The sequence below is a fragment of the Amphiura filiformis genome, chromosome 8 (genome assembly GCF_039555335.1).
Source record: "Amphiura filiformis chromosome 8, Afil_fr2py, whole genome shotgun sequence".
Lineage (NCBI taxonomy): Eukaryota > Metazoa > Echinodermata > Ophiuroidea > Amphilepidida > Amphiuridae > Amphiura > Amphiura filiformis.
In genome coordinates this window covers 19,989,375-20,004,978 of record NC_092635.1, presented here as the reverse complement: position 1 = coordinate 20,004,978, position 15,604 = coordinate 19,989,375, and the positions used below count along the sequence as shown (strand labels likewise).

The 15,604-nt window shown below is 36.2% G+C and overlaps 1 protein-coding gene across 1 annotated transcript in view; it reads right to left on the bottom strand.

Annotated features, from left to right (window-relative positions):
- Positions 1–13,251, bottom strand: part of LOC140158776 (semaphorin-1A-like) — a 41,804-nt gene extending 28,553 nt beyond the window's left edge. The window contains exons 1-3 of the mRNA XM_072181988.1: positions 13,112–13,251; positions 8,318–8,439; positions 7,600–7,769 (exon numbers count right to left, since the gene is read on the bottom strand). Coding sequence (XP_072038089.1) covers positions 7,600–7,769; positions 8,318–8,420 — 273 coding nt within the window. The 5' untranslated portion in view covers positions 8,421–8,439; positions 13,112–13,251. The remainder of the gene's footprint in view (positions 1–7,599; positions 7,770–8,317; positions 8,440–13,111) is intronic.
- Positions 13,252–15,604: the final 2,353 nt, after the last annotated feature.

Genomic DNA, 15,604 nt, shown 5'->3' with positions numbered 1-15,604 from the left:
ACTGCTACAAACTATTATTCTTCTCTTTTATTATTTTTGTGTCCAATGTTTGCAAAAAAAATCGAAAACTTGAAATCAAATATGAATTTTGAGTTTTATTTTTGCCTTTTTGTTAAAAAAAATATAAAAAGAGATAAAAAAATTAATTTCTTGATTTTCAAAGAGCACTACGCGCACAACTTTACTAACGCGCGCGTGAGCTTTGAGACACAGGATTTAATTAAGATGGCCTCAAATGAAAATTGAAGAGTTTTTCTACCAGTACTCTGTTTGTGAGAAAAAAATGTCCTGGTTCACCTTTGTCTAAACATTCCTCACTTTTGTTTTAGTAACCATCAGAATTTCAATGGTCTAATATTCAATGGCAAAGTTCATTATTATAAGTGCTTCTTTTAACAATAATACCCGGGCAATAATAGCTCAAATTCTGACCTCACATTGCAGAGAAACACCATTTTGGTTCACCATTTCCTATTGGTTCACCATTTCCTATTTCTTTGGTATCTTAAGGCCAGAGTAATGGAAGACACATTCGTTCACGCCCGAATTTGAGATTTCTTGATATTTATCAACACTAACATGTATTCTTTCACTTGAAACTGACAAAAATACAACTTCCTAATATTTACTTGTATTTTTGCTTGATTTATTCACTCCTTTCAACTCTAAAATGTCACATGGCTCAAGACAGCTTAGTAAATTGGCGGAAATAATGAGTCAGAAATCTTGTGAATGCGAAATATTGTGATTCTGCAGCGATTCAAGCGTCAGCGTGCCGTGGCGCAACTCTCTGCGCGTATGTCCGACGCATGATCAAAGGCGCATTCGGTATGTTGTTAACGCCAGCAAATGTGATGTAAACAAAACAAAAATTTGCAGTGAAAAAGCCACATAGATTTTTTAATTATTTTGAATTTAGGTGAAACGAAAACAAAAATTATAGAATAAAAAAAAAAAAAAGATGCATATTTAGACCATGCACCAGATACAGCTTTTACAAGCGTGAAAGTCTTACCGTTTTAAAATATAAGGGCGTTTTGTGCATAATTTTGACATTTTTTACTAAAACGTCGATTTCTCAGAGTTCATTTTTGACAATATTGCACAATTTTTGTGACAAGATAACTCGAAAAATATGCAAGCAAAAGGTAAACATTTTGCACTATCGTTTAGAGCACATCGAAGTCTAGGGAAGGTTTTCTCATTTTTTCAAAATATTTGTTTTAAACAAAAATATACACCATTATGTGCAATTTTTAGCTTAATAGAGTGACAAAATAGTTTTTTCACATGTTTTTTGCAATATTTTGAAAAATAAGGCAATTTCAAAAAAATAAAAAACCTTCCCTAAGTTCATGTTTCTTCTCCATGAAAAACTAACTAAAAAGTTTTTACTCGAGCGGATTTTTTTTAACTTGTCACAAAAAAATTGGGGTAAAAGTGCATTTTGTGATTTTTCAAAAACTTGAGATTTTTGAACAAATCTGACGTCACCATAGGATTCCTTGACTCATTTCCTTTCCAAAAATGTATAGTTTTATATACTTTCGCCATACAATTAAAAAATAATGATGCTCGAAAAGGTCCATGTTCTCTCCCATTACTCTGCCCTTAATATGTATAGACAGTATGGTAATGAGCTATAGTTCAGGAAAAAAGTATAGCTTGGTGTTGCGATTTTTAATCTCAATGGGCTTCAGTAGGTAACTCATGGGGCTGAAACAATACGGTAGCCTGCTTATTTCACCCTTGAATACAATGGTAAACAATGTTTTTTAATGTTTGTCATGCTTGTTTCTTCAATAGATCAAACTTGTGCGGTACAAATTGTAACAGGCAAAATATTTTGCGGATTTTATATTGTATGAAAAACAAATGCTACATTTTTTTTCCAGATTTTTGAGTCAGTCAGTAAAGGGCAATACAAATTTGTTTTAATTTGAAAGCTACACTATCCCTGTGGAAGATTTTGGAAATATCTGCCACAGAGGAGATATGACTTTCAAATGGAATGAACATGTTAGTAGCTCCATTTGAAACTCACCCTCCCTCTATGGAAGATTCAGTTTGAATCTTTCTCAGGGAGTGTATGGAATTCAAATGGAGCTGCCTAATGTGTTCATTCCATTTGAAATTCATACTCCCCTTGTGAAAGATATTTCCAAAATCTTCCACAGGGGTAGTGTGGATTTTAAATGGAATAGCCCAATGGTGTTCACTGCCCAGCTAAGCTGCACAGGGAGATGATCATGCATGAGGAAGAATGTGTAGTAGGAAAACATGTTTAAAGGATGTTTAGTCTTATTTCATTGTAATTATTTCCATAATGATAATTACAGAAAGTTTGGCTATATCTGGGGTTATTCAAATTTTATTTGGGTAGGCAGATGCCTGCAAGATCTGAGAATCAGAGAAGTGGACTCACTACTATAACTTTCCCACACTGGGACAGTACTTTTTTAGGGAGGGAGTGATGTAGTAAAATTGTTTATTTCATATAACAATGTTTGACCCTTTCTGGCACTAGCCAGTGGCAATGATTCCTGCCCTCTATCATCTTGTAATCTGATCCTAGTAATCTGGTCTCTTGGTTAATTACATGTTCATCCATGAAGTACTCCTGTCAGTGTTTTCATTAATACCTTAAGTTTTGGTCACTTTTCCTTCTTAAGGAAACTTTTCTCTATTTGACAGCCACATTTTTTTACCTTTGCAAATTACTCATCACTTCCTTCCCTAAACTCTAATGATCCCATGAAATGGATCTTGGTATATTTTATTTAAGATCTGGAACCTTTAAACAAGATTCCCTCTGTTTTCTGGTCTTCTGATACCAACAATATACCTGGAGTAATATCTCAAAATATCACAAAAATTTGTTGTTTTATGTGGTTTTCTTGTAGATTCACTACCAAGGGATCTTCCATCTATCCCTGAATCAGTATGCACAAAACAAGTTAAACCAAGTCTAACTTCAGGGGGGCGGCCAAGATTGGCTGAATTTTGGCGTTGTCATTGGTTTTTACACGTAAACACAAAATGTCTCAAATTATTCCAAAACTGTCGTATGTTATTAAGCACTATTTTATCAGTCTAAATCCGTTGAGGTTCGCCAGTGAACCTCATTGTAAATACTGTTTTTAGAATGTTTTGTATGAATAACATACGGTATGTTTATGATATATACCTAAAATTTCCCCATTGTGTATCACGGTTCGCTTGGTCTAATGGTACGGGTCTCGCCTGCGGTGCATAGGGTCCGAGATCGAGTCCCGATCACTCCCGGCTATAATTTTTTTTTTCTTCACATTTATTTTGAATCCAAAAATATTTATTTTTATGTGAAAATTTATACATTCACTGAGAAATATATTTTGTGCATTTTTTTTTTTTCTGTAACGGGGCCAATAGAGCTAAAAACACAACTCAGCACGGGCGTCCAATGTCCAGGCAGTGTTGCCGTCATATTGTCTGTTTTGTTTACGATATTGGCTGTTGCCACAGTGAATAATGTAGTCCACCATCGTCTGTCTAACTTTAGACCTGGTTTGACCATGGAGATTAGTCCTAAGGAGAAAAAACTTTTGGTATTTACATACCTAATTTCATATTATTGTAGGTCCTGTTAAGGGCAAATATGTGTAGCTTTATATAAAAAGGCTGCTAGAGAAGTAAAGGAGGAAAATAATTAATGTAAAAGGAGTCCTCCCTAATTCTAACCTCCATGGTTAGATGAGGTATACTGTTAGACCTGGTCTAACTTGTTTTGTGCATACAGCTTACCTTTATGTTATCATATGGTATGAAAATATCAGATTGTGATAATTTTTTTGTTTTGGATGGACAATCATTTCTAAAGATTTTAATCAATTCACAATAAACATTTCCTTTATTTACACTCTCTAGTTGGAACATAAGATTGTAATTCTTCAGAGACACCACAGAGAAGGAATTCAAACATGGCGGCCTCCTATTTAGAAAGTGCTGAAGAAGACCTGACTTGTCCCCTGTGTTTTGAGCTCTTTGCTGAAGAACACCACCCTATTGATTTAAACTGTCCTCATGTAGTCTGCTCAATATGCCTCGATAAAATGATCAAAAGTGGACCACATGTTATAACATGCCCGGAGTGTCGCAAGAAAACATTCGTTCCCAGAGATGGTGTGAGCTCTATGAAAGTTAACCTACGATTACGGAGTCTGGCGGAGAAGCATGAGAAATTCCGCAAAGAACAAGATAGCGCTGGACACTGTTCACAGCACAAAGGTAAAAAGCTCACAAGCTATTGTGCTACATGTAATGTTTTTACTTGCAAATCTTGTGTTAACCACACAAAACTATCCCATGATGTCAAAGATATCAATGAAGGGCAACACAAGCTGAGAGTACAATTACGTGGCTCATTGGCTGAAGCAAAACATACCGCCACTAAGAAAATGGTCAAAGTTAAAGGCCTTGTGGAAAAGGAGAAGACATTTAGGACCTTTCTGACTGGAGAAATTCAGAAGATAAACCAGCGTGTGGAACAAGTTCAAAAACAGGGTGAAGACCTGAAGCAGAAACTTGGTGAACTTGGTGAAAGAAAGCTACAACCATTACTTAATTTGAAGACTAAAATTCAAAAGGATGTTGATGATATAGAGGAGATAATGAATGAATGTATCAAAACAGCTAGTAGTGGAAATGTCTCAGAAATCACTAAATGCCAGTTAAAACTGGATCAGTTTCTTAAATCAAAAAATAAGAATATATATAATGAAGTGTATTTGCAAAAGGTAGGGTTTGTAGAGAGTCCTGGGGAACTTAAACTGGGGAAAGTTGTACACAAATGGACATGTATCAATTTAGAGAAGATGCAACACTTTACCAGAGAAAAAAACACAGATGTCATATCTAAAGGTGCAAATGGTGTGGTTCTTACAGGAGGAACCTTTCAAAATTTTGTGTGTATATACATGAGACAAGTGGATGGAAGGTACAAAAAGAACAAGGAAAAGTTAGTTTTAAGATCAGGCTTTTTAAACAAGTTTAATCTTGAAACAGACATGGTTTGTGATATGACAATGTCAATAGATGGGAAGTATATTATAGCTAGAGATGGGTATGTAGAGGTATACAACAATGACTACACCTTTGAGAAAATCATGTACAAATCCCCCAAAATGCATGAGCTTCGTTTGGTTATCATCTGTATCACTTTGCTTCCTAATGGGAACATTGTTTTAGGAGACTATAGGCGTCGCACTATCATAATTCATGACCAATATGGCAAAATGCAAAAGATAAAAGAGATCAGTGTGTCCCCATGTTGCATAACTGCCATAGATGATGCAAGACTTGCAATAGTAGATAAGTCGACGGCTTCAATAACTATTATCAATCTCGAAAATCCAAACCACTCAATGACTATCACACTGCTATCTATTCGATTTGGGTTATGCTTTCAAGAAGACACAAACAGTCTGTTGATAGGAGCTGCTGAAGCCCCTTTGCCTTCTATCAAACTTAGTCCTGGATATGGTACTAATCCAGCGACCGGGAAATGTTTGATACAACAGTATTGTGTTGATACAGGCAAATATATTTCTGGTACAGAAGTCAGAAACCTTGTGACTTCACAGGTGAATTCCATTACCTGTGTCCCAATGCCTGATAATGCAGGTAGCATATTTGCTACAGTTGAGAAAGGTGGTATCGAACTATACAAGATTAGTGAAGACCTAGAGAAAAGTCTGACATTTGCTGAAGTTCTGGAGCAAGAACCAGAACCTAAATTCAGTACAAGGCGCCAGCAAGGTCTAGTAGATCGGGGTGTACATAGAGTCAGTCTATGGAAACATGGGGCTTACATAGTGGGCCTATGTTGCTTTTTAGCTGTACTCTATCTGTCTTACCTACTAAGGTAAAAGTGAACTGAGTTGAAGATTATCACTGTAACACATTACGTGTAAAGGTCATTTCATACTATGCTACAAATGCGGTGCCAATATAATTGATTACTTTTTGAAACAAAAAAGAAGATTGGTTGCTTGCCCTCCACAACTTTTTCAGAATTGGGTCGCTCGTTCGGGATTAAAAATTTTTTTTAAAGGTCATAGCCAAAAGATTACTGTATGCCTTTAATTAGCTATAGCCCAAATAGTTGTGAATTGGGATATTTCTCTACTGTATACCACTTCATTCATGTTTATAAAACAGTTTAGAAGTGTGTAGAAACTGTCAAGCATGTCAAAATGCTGAAAGAAAATAACCTTTTTTGTTGGCCTTATCGTTACTCGTCACATTTCCAAATTAAAATGTATTTAACTTTATTGCGATACTGCATTGCAGAAAACTATTATTAAAATGCAAAAGTGCATGGTAAATGGTAAGGGAGCCCAATGCCAAATATTTTCTATAGAAAATTTAACGGACTATGGCCCAGAGCAGGCAAATATCTGAATTGCACTTTAATACATTGACAAATAATATATGTCAATTGTTGACACGGAATGATTTATATGCCTGGTATTTATGTATACATTATATTTTCAAAGGTTTCCCCAGGTACTTGATTCACAATCCAATGACCTGTGAATTCTGTATAGCTAAGTAAGAATAAAGTTCATTACAGGTAGACTTAGGATAATTAAATTTAGTTACGATGATGAAAACATGGCATGACTTCCTCTTCCAATTTTTCCAGTCATCAAAGTTTCAAAATTCATAACCATAGATTTGGATCAAGGATTATAGACCTAAGAAAACAAGATTTCACTTAATAGTGCACTTGGAAAATAAAAATGCGCAACCTACCGTAAAACCCCGTCTACAAGCATATATAGTGTTTTTTATAAAAGCTTAATTAATTCGAAGCAAGCGTTAATATAACAAAAAAATAGATCGGTCTTAAAATAATACTTGTTTGTATATGCTTGGATCCGTAATTTAGTTGCTCAAACTCCATAATGGCGACTGGATTAATGTAGCTTTCATCAGAAGCACACTATATGCTTGTAGACGGGGTTTTACGGTATGCTGTTTTTCATTGTTTATTTCTAGCCCAGCAAGTTACAAAAAAGGTTACCTACCCCTGCTTTAGATGGATGAGGATGACACTCTCATCATCAATAAGTGATGAATAAATATGTTCACATCATTCCCGGTCAAATAAAAAACCAACAACAAAGATTCAAAATGTTTGCTTCTTGTTTTCTGTGTGTTAATTACTTACTCTATTGAACAGCAGTTTTAAAATTCATGTATATAAATATAAAATATATAGAAAAGTGAGTTGCAAATTGCCATTTACCAATTTATGGCTAATTAATCCATATAATTTTGGACCACTAAGTTTTCTTAGTTGTCTAGAAATACTGGAATTTTGATACTTCACACTTACATTAGAGGGAGTGGGTCAGCCTCCTAATGAAAGGACTTTCGTTTATAGGACTTGAACATCAAACTTTTAGTTTGTTCCCTAGGGATAGGGCTAATAAAGAGGTTCATTTTTTTAACATTTAAATGGCCAAATTTTTTACCGTTCAAACAGAAATTGACAGGCATAAATAGTTCACTATCAATCGTTTTAATACCGGTTCTGAGTACCTAGGAGCTCACCTTCATCCATGGATCGGTTTCAGTTCCAGCAGCACAATTTGGATCAATTTTGATAATCTCTTGTAAGCCTCCAATATAAATTCTTGTCCCAAATTTAGACAGTATTCTGTATTTCTGAGGATTCTCTGTGTTGTTTCTAAGTGTTGGGGTGACATCTTTGGCTCCACAGTCTATGAAACAAGAAAAACATGGTATTAAAGGGCCACACAGAGATGTTTTGTACAAATTAATTAATTTACAATAAGTGGCGATTTGACAAACATTTGTTTAAATGATAACATTACCAATTCCTGCATGAAAATCTATCATTTATATGCATAGTATGTAACCTTTGCAAATGAACAAGTTGTTTTTGTATGTTTTTATTGTGTCTTTGTATATTTTTAAGGTAAAGAAAAAGAAACATGTCAAGTTTCCCAAAAATTGTGACACAATCTGATCCATTGAAACCAAAGTCGCAAAAACGCAAATTAAACTAGATCGAATTATGCGGTTTGTTATTAAGGTGTCCCCCACAACAAAGGTTGATAAATATAAAGAATACTATCTAAAACTTTCATTACCATGGCCTGATTGGACACATATAATTATTTTCATGCTGTAGATTTAAGGAAGTTGAATACTTCATTCAACTCAAAATAAAGTTTTGTGACAACTGACTCCCCATATACTTGACTGCATCACACATATATTTAATTATGTATTAATATCTAGGTACCTGCATAAAGACATGGCTCTTTAGGAATAGTTGGCTTTTGTTGTTGTGCATGAACCATTACCATGGTGACCCATAGCAACACCCAGGCAACTCCTGAATGCATCTTTTGTGATGATCAATACCTGTATTAGGATAAATGAAAGAATATAATATGATTGTGAAAGAGTGAAATTCATTATTGGGAATAAAGAGGAGCTAGCCACTCCCCACTCCAGGTGGTTAAAAAGTAATTTGCACACTGTATATTGTTGTTGGATTCCATATGGCAGACATTAGCTTAATCTCTCACACACAAATTTCAAATGGAGTGACCCATTTAAGGTAATCCCATTTGAAATTCATACTCCCTGTGTGGGAGATTAAGGTCTTGTCTTCCATAGAGGGTTTTGTTACTGCGTGAGTCAATAAGTCCCAACTCACACTCGCGTAAATTCACATAAGCGTTCGCTAGTCACGCATTACGCAACGCATAAGCATTGCGCCCAACAGCTTGCATGCTATTCTATATCAATACACAGTGTTATGAGTCGTATTTTTTCCGCCTTATATAAGCCGAACAAACTTTAGCGTATCTGTATGTCAAATGTTTTTTTACAATGTAATGATGTTAAAATGTTCCAGTGTGCGATGCATGGTTCTTTCTTCCCCCTGTACAATGTATACTGACATGCTAAGAATTATATGGTTATGCATAGATAGATGCACTAGTAATGTTTGAGTGTAAAATATGGGCGAGGCATAGACGAGCCACCTACTTATCTGAACATTTTTACTGCTGATGGCATATTATGCGGGTGTAAAGGATACTGTAACACCTAGTGTTGCCATCGACATGCAATTATGTCAACATGTTGTTGACATATCAGAAAAAGTTGCCAATATCTACATAAAATTTGGATTTCAACATTTATTGACATTGTTTATGACACGTACATCATCACACATGGTACTTATGAAATTGTAGTAAATTAACTTAAAATCTTTAAAAGTAACCATGATGTCTTACATTTAGCAAGGCTGTCATTTCTTTGGAAATGCTTGGTGTGAGACACTGTTGAACAGAGGTGTACCCGATTATTATTTGCCGACTACAATGTTCATTTTGACCCATGATTATTTGAGCCACGGCGTTTCAGAATCTAAAAAATGAGTTGGGTAGGGACAACAAAATTATTTTTACAATGCGTGAGATTTTACTCATTTCACAGCTTTATGCATGAGATTTAGAGGCGTGTCAGAGATTATACTACCTTGGCGTGAGACTGTGAGAAAGTGTCCCAATGCGTGAGAATCACGCCCAATGCATGAGAGTTGACCGCCCTGCATATAGTAAGTAGATTTACTAGCTTGTACTTAAGCTATGCATTAGAGTAATGCATAGAATACGCATTTACTGTGGAATATAGGATTGTTTATTCAACTTGACATTTTCGACCAAGTCATGGGCGTACTTTTTTGTTGATAAATTTTTTGATATGTCGACAAGACAAAACCTTTTCAATGACAGCACTAGTAACACCCTTTATTTCTATTCTGTTACCGCAGAAATAATTTGATTTAAACAAAAAATACCACTTAAAAAAAATTAAGTTGTTATATCATGGTGAAGCATATATGCAGCGTAAGTGACAACACATACATGCATATGGAGTGATCAAGCAAAATCAGTCCAAAGTCGGGCATAATTAATTTTCAATTTTTTACATGATGATATAAAGCATAATTTGCACAACTACATTATGCAGAAAACACCATTGAAATTGAACGTTTAGTTTCAAAGATATGAACAGTTGAAGAGTTTCTGGTCTTTGTTTAGGTGTAGACATCATGTAGGGCCCAAATACATGAAGTCAAGTAAAAAACGGGTAGCGATTTTTAATAAAATAAATCTTATGCCGCATAGTTTATAGTAGTTTATAGTCTTTGTTTAGTCCAAAAATTCAGTTCCAGAACAAAATATTCACTAAAGTGACATGATCCGGGGGGGGGGGGGGGGGTGGGGGTTGTCACTCACTCCTTGACTTGCTACGCACCCGCATCCAAGAAAAACGTCTAAAAGGGTATGTTTTTCACCACACAGCGTCGTCAACGTCTTTTTGAAAAAGGGGTACTTTTTCAGAAGGCATCGCCATTTAGGGGTCCTTTTTCAGCCAAATCCTTAAACGTCTAGGGTTAGTAATATTATTGTTTGAGTGAGATTGTACTAATTTGATAACTAGAATTACGCGGTTCGTAAATAAGGTGGCCCCCACACATAGGTGTTTGTAAATACAAATAATATGCAATATGCAAATAAGCGCATTAATATTCATAAATTTGTAAATAACATGACACAAAACTATACAGCACATCAGGCCACCATTTCCAATCCACATACCAAGTTTGATATAATATTGGATGGCTGAGCATGATACCATAACATATCGGATGAGTCATAAAAATATCGGACGAGCCAGCGGCAAGTTCGATATTTGTATGACTTAATCCGATATGTTATGGTATCATGCAAATAAGCCATCAATATTATATCAAACTTAATATGTGGATTGGTTATTAGGTTTTCTTAACTCCTAATAACCCTGAAAACATAATAATGAAGTTGATTGGTTATTGTGTTCAAGCTGCAGAGTGGATTAATGAAAATTTAGGCAAAATATGCAAATAAGCTCATTAATAGTCATGAATATGCAAATAACATGACACAAATCTATACAGCATATCAAACCACCATATCTAATCCACATACCAAGTTTGAAGTTCATCGGCCTTTGTGGATTAATGAAAAAGTACGCAAAACATGATCAGATCATTAATATTCATAAATATGCAAATAACATGACACGTCAGGCTAACATATCCAATCACCTAACCAAATATGAAGTTGATCGGTTATTGAGTTTAAGCTGCAGAGTGGATGATAACATAAGCCCCACTTTTTAATTGATTCTTGTTACCTTTGTACATGTTTTCTTTAGTATCTTTAGGTCTGCAACATCAAAAAGACACCTTGGGTATCAAATTAGCCCATTTTCCTGTTTACGCCACTTAGGGTATAAATTAGATATTTCTCAGTTGACGCCATTTAAGGTATGGTTTTTGCATGTGCTACGCCATTTAGGGTATGATTTTGCATGTGTTTCGCCATTAAGGGGTGCAATTTGGTTATGTGAAAATTCACCATTAAGGGTGCATTTCAGAGGTGGTCGGACGCTTGGTAGCACTTTTGTGTGAGAGTGACCCCCGATATGATCATGTTTTTAAGCAACTCAAAGCAAGTAATTATTGATTTATTGATCAAATATTGGAAATTCCCTTATATTTTACTGTAACTCCACAACTGTTGTCTGTGCTGAAATAAAATTTCCAGTGCAGTAGTCCTTGCCCCCATAATATACATCTTTCTTGTCCCCAGTGTGCTATAATATTTTAGAAAAATGCAGGGGTGTAGTACCCCCTTAATGTTGAAATTTGGATGAAAGTTATTTCGATGAGTTAACTGTAACTTTTGAGCAAGATTTGCCTATTTTGGAGAGTCTAAAACATTGCTGAAGTGTAATTTTAGCAACATTTTTGATGCAATCCCCTGTCGTGATCGGCTGTGTTTACTTCTGAACTTCCATTGCTTTACACAGTGTCATGCTTAAGCCCCTTAAAGCAATATTATAACATTTTCAAACAAAATAGATTAGCATTTCTTTGCAATAAAATGTTAGCTTTTACTGTCAGATATATCCCTTTTATTTTTGAGCGAACAACTACGGCAAAGCAAAGAAAATAGGAATTTACTAATGTTGCCAATACGTACCACTCCTTCGGTCATGTTGTGGTACGACCCTTTGTTGTGTATATCACCGTACCGCATGCCGTGACGTACTGTATGTTATGAACATCGTGTATGCGTTCGACTAATATAATTCCATCGTAAATAATAAAGCGCTGAATCAGCGTTTAATTCAAAATCACGGATTTTGACAAAACTACAGCACTTAGAGTCTTGATTTTTGCAGGGTATATTGGTTTAATAAAGTACAATTTAATCATGTAAAAAAAGGAATTTTAAAAATTCAGTGAGGGCGTCTTCCTCAACAAATGTTATAATATGGCTTTAAGCGAATCCGACTAGAACTAGATTTGGAATGCAATGGTCTCTAGCCTAGAATGTGAAGCTTATTGGTGAACAAATTCTTGGCTAGACTTCTCGAGCAAGTCACAGGGCCAGTGCAACGTATGCTACAGGTCAGGTGATTGCCGCACCAGTTTTGAGCATAGATGGAGAAAAAATATTTAGAAAGAAGTATTATTTAAAAAATGAACACTAATATTAAAAATGTTGTGGTGGTTTTGCATAGGCCTATCCCGGGAGGCCTATACAAAATTTTAAAAAAACTGTTTTCATAGCGCCACACCACTTTTCAGTTCCTTGTGCGGGGCCCAGCCCCAGGGCCCGAGTTGTAGACTACACCCATCGAATGCGTGTCATCGGAACGGTCATTGGCCCTCAGCCAGGACTGTAGAAACCCATGGATTCTATCCGATGATGTAGTTGCCCACATAAATTGGGAAGTTAGTACTTGCGAGTGTACTAGGACAGTATACTGCCCTGTACAACTGCTATTACTATACACACAGGAAGTGTGCACATGACATGTACACAATGCATCAATATAATCACGAAGCAAGAAAGTGAAACTGATCGACTGACGAATTCTGCACTCACTCACTGCACCGCGCGCGGCATATGGAAGCTTAAAATGTTTTCCGGGATGTTTTCATTCTTTTCACAAAAATACAAACCTGCTCCAGGAGCCAATAATCATAATAATACACCAACAAATACAGGATCACAGGATGGAAGCCAAAATACACGGAAGGTATTCAACACTAAAATCAATCAGTGCAAAACCATCACCCGAAACGCGGAAACAGCTGGAATCAATCACTCCACTCTGCAATCACTCTTTCCTCCTGGAAAACACTTTGGTATGCTACGATTTGGTTGGTTTCCTGTGTGTCAGGTCACGAAGTACTAGAGTAAGTGCTGCTGTATCAATTATCGGGAATCAATCAATTTTTGGGAATTCCCCGTTTCAGCACCTTGGCGACATTGGCGATAGCTGCAGTTGATTGGCTGAAAGTTTCTAAAGCAAATTGAAAGGGGCGGGACGGAGGACAGAAGAAACTTACCATCCCTGTGTAGAAATTTCTTTTTGAACGGGTGGGGGGGGGCACGATTTTTTTAATTTTCACATTTTTAAAGCTTAAAAGTTTTAATACCCTGATTTTCATTAGTACCCATCTTCTTTTTTTTGTTGCAAATTTATAAAGTATATAAATATGTTCATCATCTCATGTCCTGAACTTATAAAATATCTCTACATACAAAGTGGTTTTAAACCATTTTAGAAAATCATTTTAGCCCTATATATTTTTTTGTTTACTGTATCCTGGTAAGTGAGATGTGTGTTTCATAACAAACCATGAATATGTCCAAGTAGAATACATGAATAGAATACATTAAATCCTTTGTTATACTATCTATAGAAATATACTCACTGATTATAACACTGAATAAATTAGATAGGCCTAAATAATCTCTTCCACATAGACAATTTAATACTACACCATGTATGTATCTTCTATAATATGTTGTTAGGAAAAGAGATTTAAAAAGGCTATAAGGTCATCAAAGGTCAGGTTATAGGTCAATTGGTTCAGGTCAAATTCAGGCATCAATTTTGAATACATGTGATAGTCTGTGATATCATACATGTCATATAAATGAGGCATCAATTTTGATATTTTGTCTGTTACTGGATAACGCAGAACCAGACAAGATAAACAGGATTTTCTTGAAAGGAAATGCAAAGAGGTTGAATCACATTCTTCTACCAACCACTCCAGGGATCTCTTTAGAGCAGTGAAAGAAATCACGGGAAGAAAACACCAAAGCTGGATGTAATCAAAGATGAAGATGGTGAAATTCTAACTGAGAGTGATCAAATCAAACAGAGGTGGCAACAGTACTGTCAAGGGCTGTATGCAAGTAAAGATGGTTTAGGAGGTGCAACAGAACCAATTGAGGTTGATGAAAATGAACCTGACATACTGAGATCAGAAGTGGTGATGGCAATGAAGAAAATGAGGACAGGTAAAGCACCAGGATATGATGATATCCCAGCTGAATTGATCAAAGAAACCGGAGACGAAGGAGTGGATGTGATGCACAAATTATGCAATCTTCTATGGAAAGACAAGAGCTGGCCGATAGACTGGACCAGATCAATATTCCTACCACTCCCCAAAAAGGGTGACACAAGAGAATGCAAAAACAACAGGACCATCTCTCTAATCTCCCATGCAAGTAAGATCATGCTGTATATTACGGTTGAGAGGATCAAACAGCACATGCGTCGTGAGATTCCCCCAGAGCAGGCCGGTTTTGTGGAAGGCAGAGGCACAAGAGACCAAATAGCAAACATCAGAAATATTACAGAGAAAGCTATTGAATTCAACCGTCCAATCTACATGTGCTTCATCGACTATTCAAAAGCATTTGATACTGTTCAACATCAAAAACTGTGGGACACCTTAGTATCAATGGGCTTCCCAAAACATGTGGTAGAACTGCTTAGGACACTCTATGACGATCAGGAATCAATTGTTAGAACAACATGTGGTGACAGTACCTGGTTCAAAATCGAGCAAGGGGTGAGACAAGGATGCATTTTGTCTCCTCATCTGTTTAATGCATATGCAGAGTATATTATGCGAATGGCCCTTGAGAGTTGCAGCATTGGAATATCTGTCGGAGGCAGAACCATCAACAACTTACGGTATGCAGACGACACTACCCTACTAGCAGACAGTGCTTGTGAACTTGAGGACCTGATTGAAAGAGTGAGAATGGAGAGTGAAAACTTTGGGCTTTTTCTAAATGTAAGCAAAACCAAGGTGATGGTCATCAACCAACAAGAAGAGAACACCACTATTCATGCAGGAAACCAAGCAATTGAGGTTATCAAACAGTTCAACTTCCTTGGATCCATGATTTCAAACCAAGGCGGATGCTCTACTGAGATCAGACGTCGCATAGCAATGGCAAAAACATCAATGTGCACCATGCACAAGTTATGGAAGGACAGAAGCATCAGCAAGTCAACAAAGATTAGACTTGTCTCCTCTTTGATTTTCCCGATCGCAACATATGCGTGTGAAACGTGGGTGATCAATGCGGCAGATCAAAGAAGGATTGAAGCGTTTGAGATGTGGTGCTGGAGAAAACTTCTA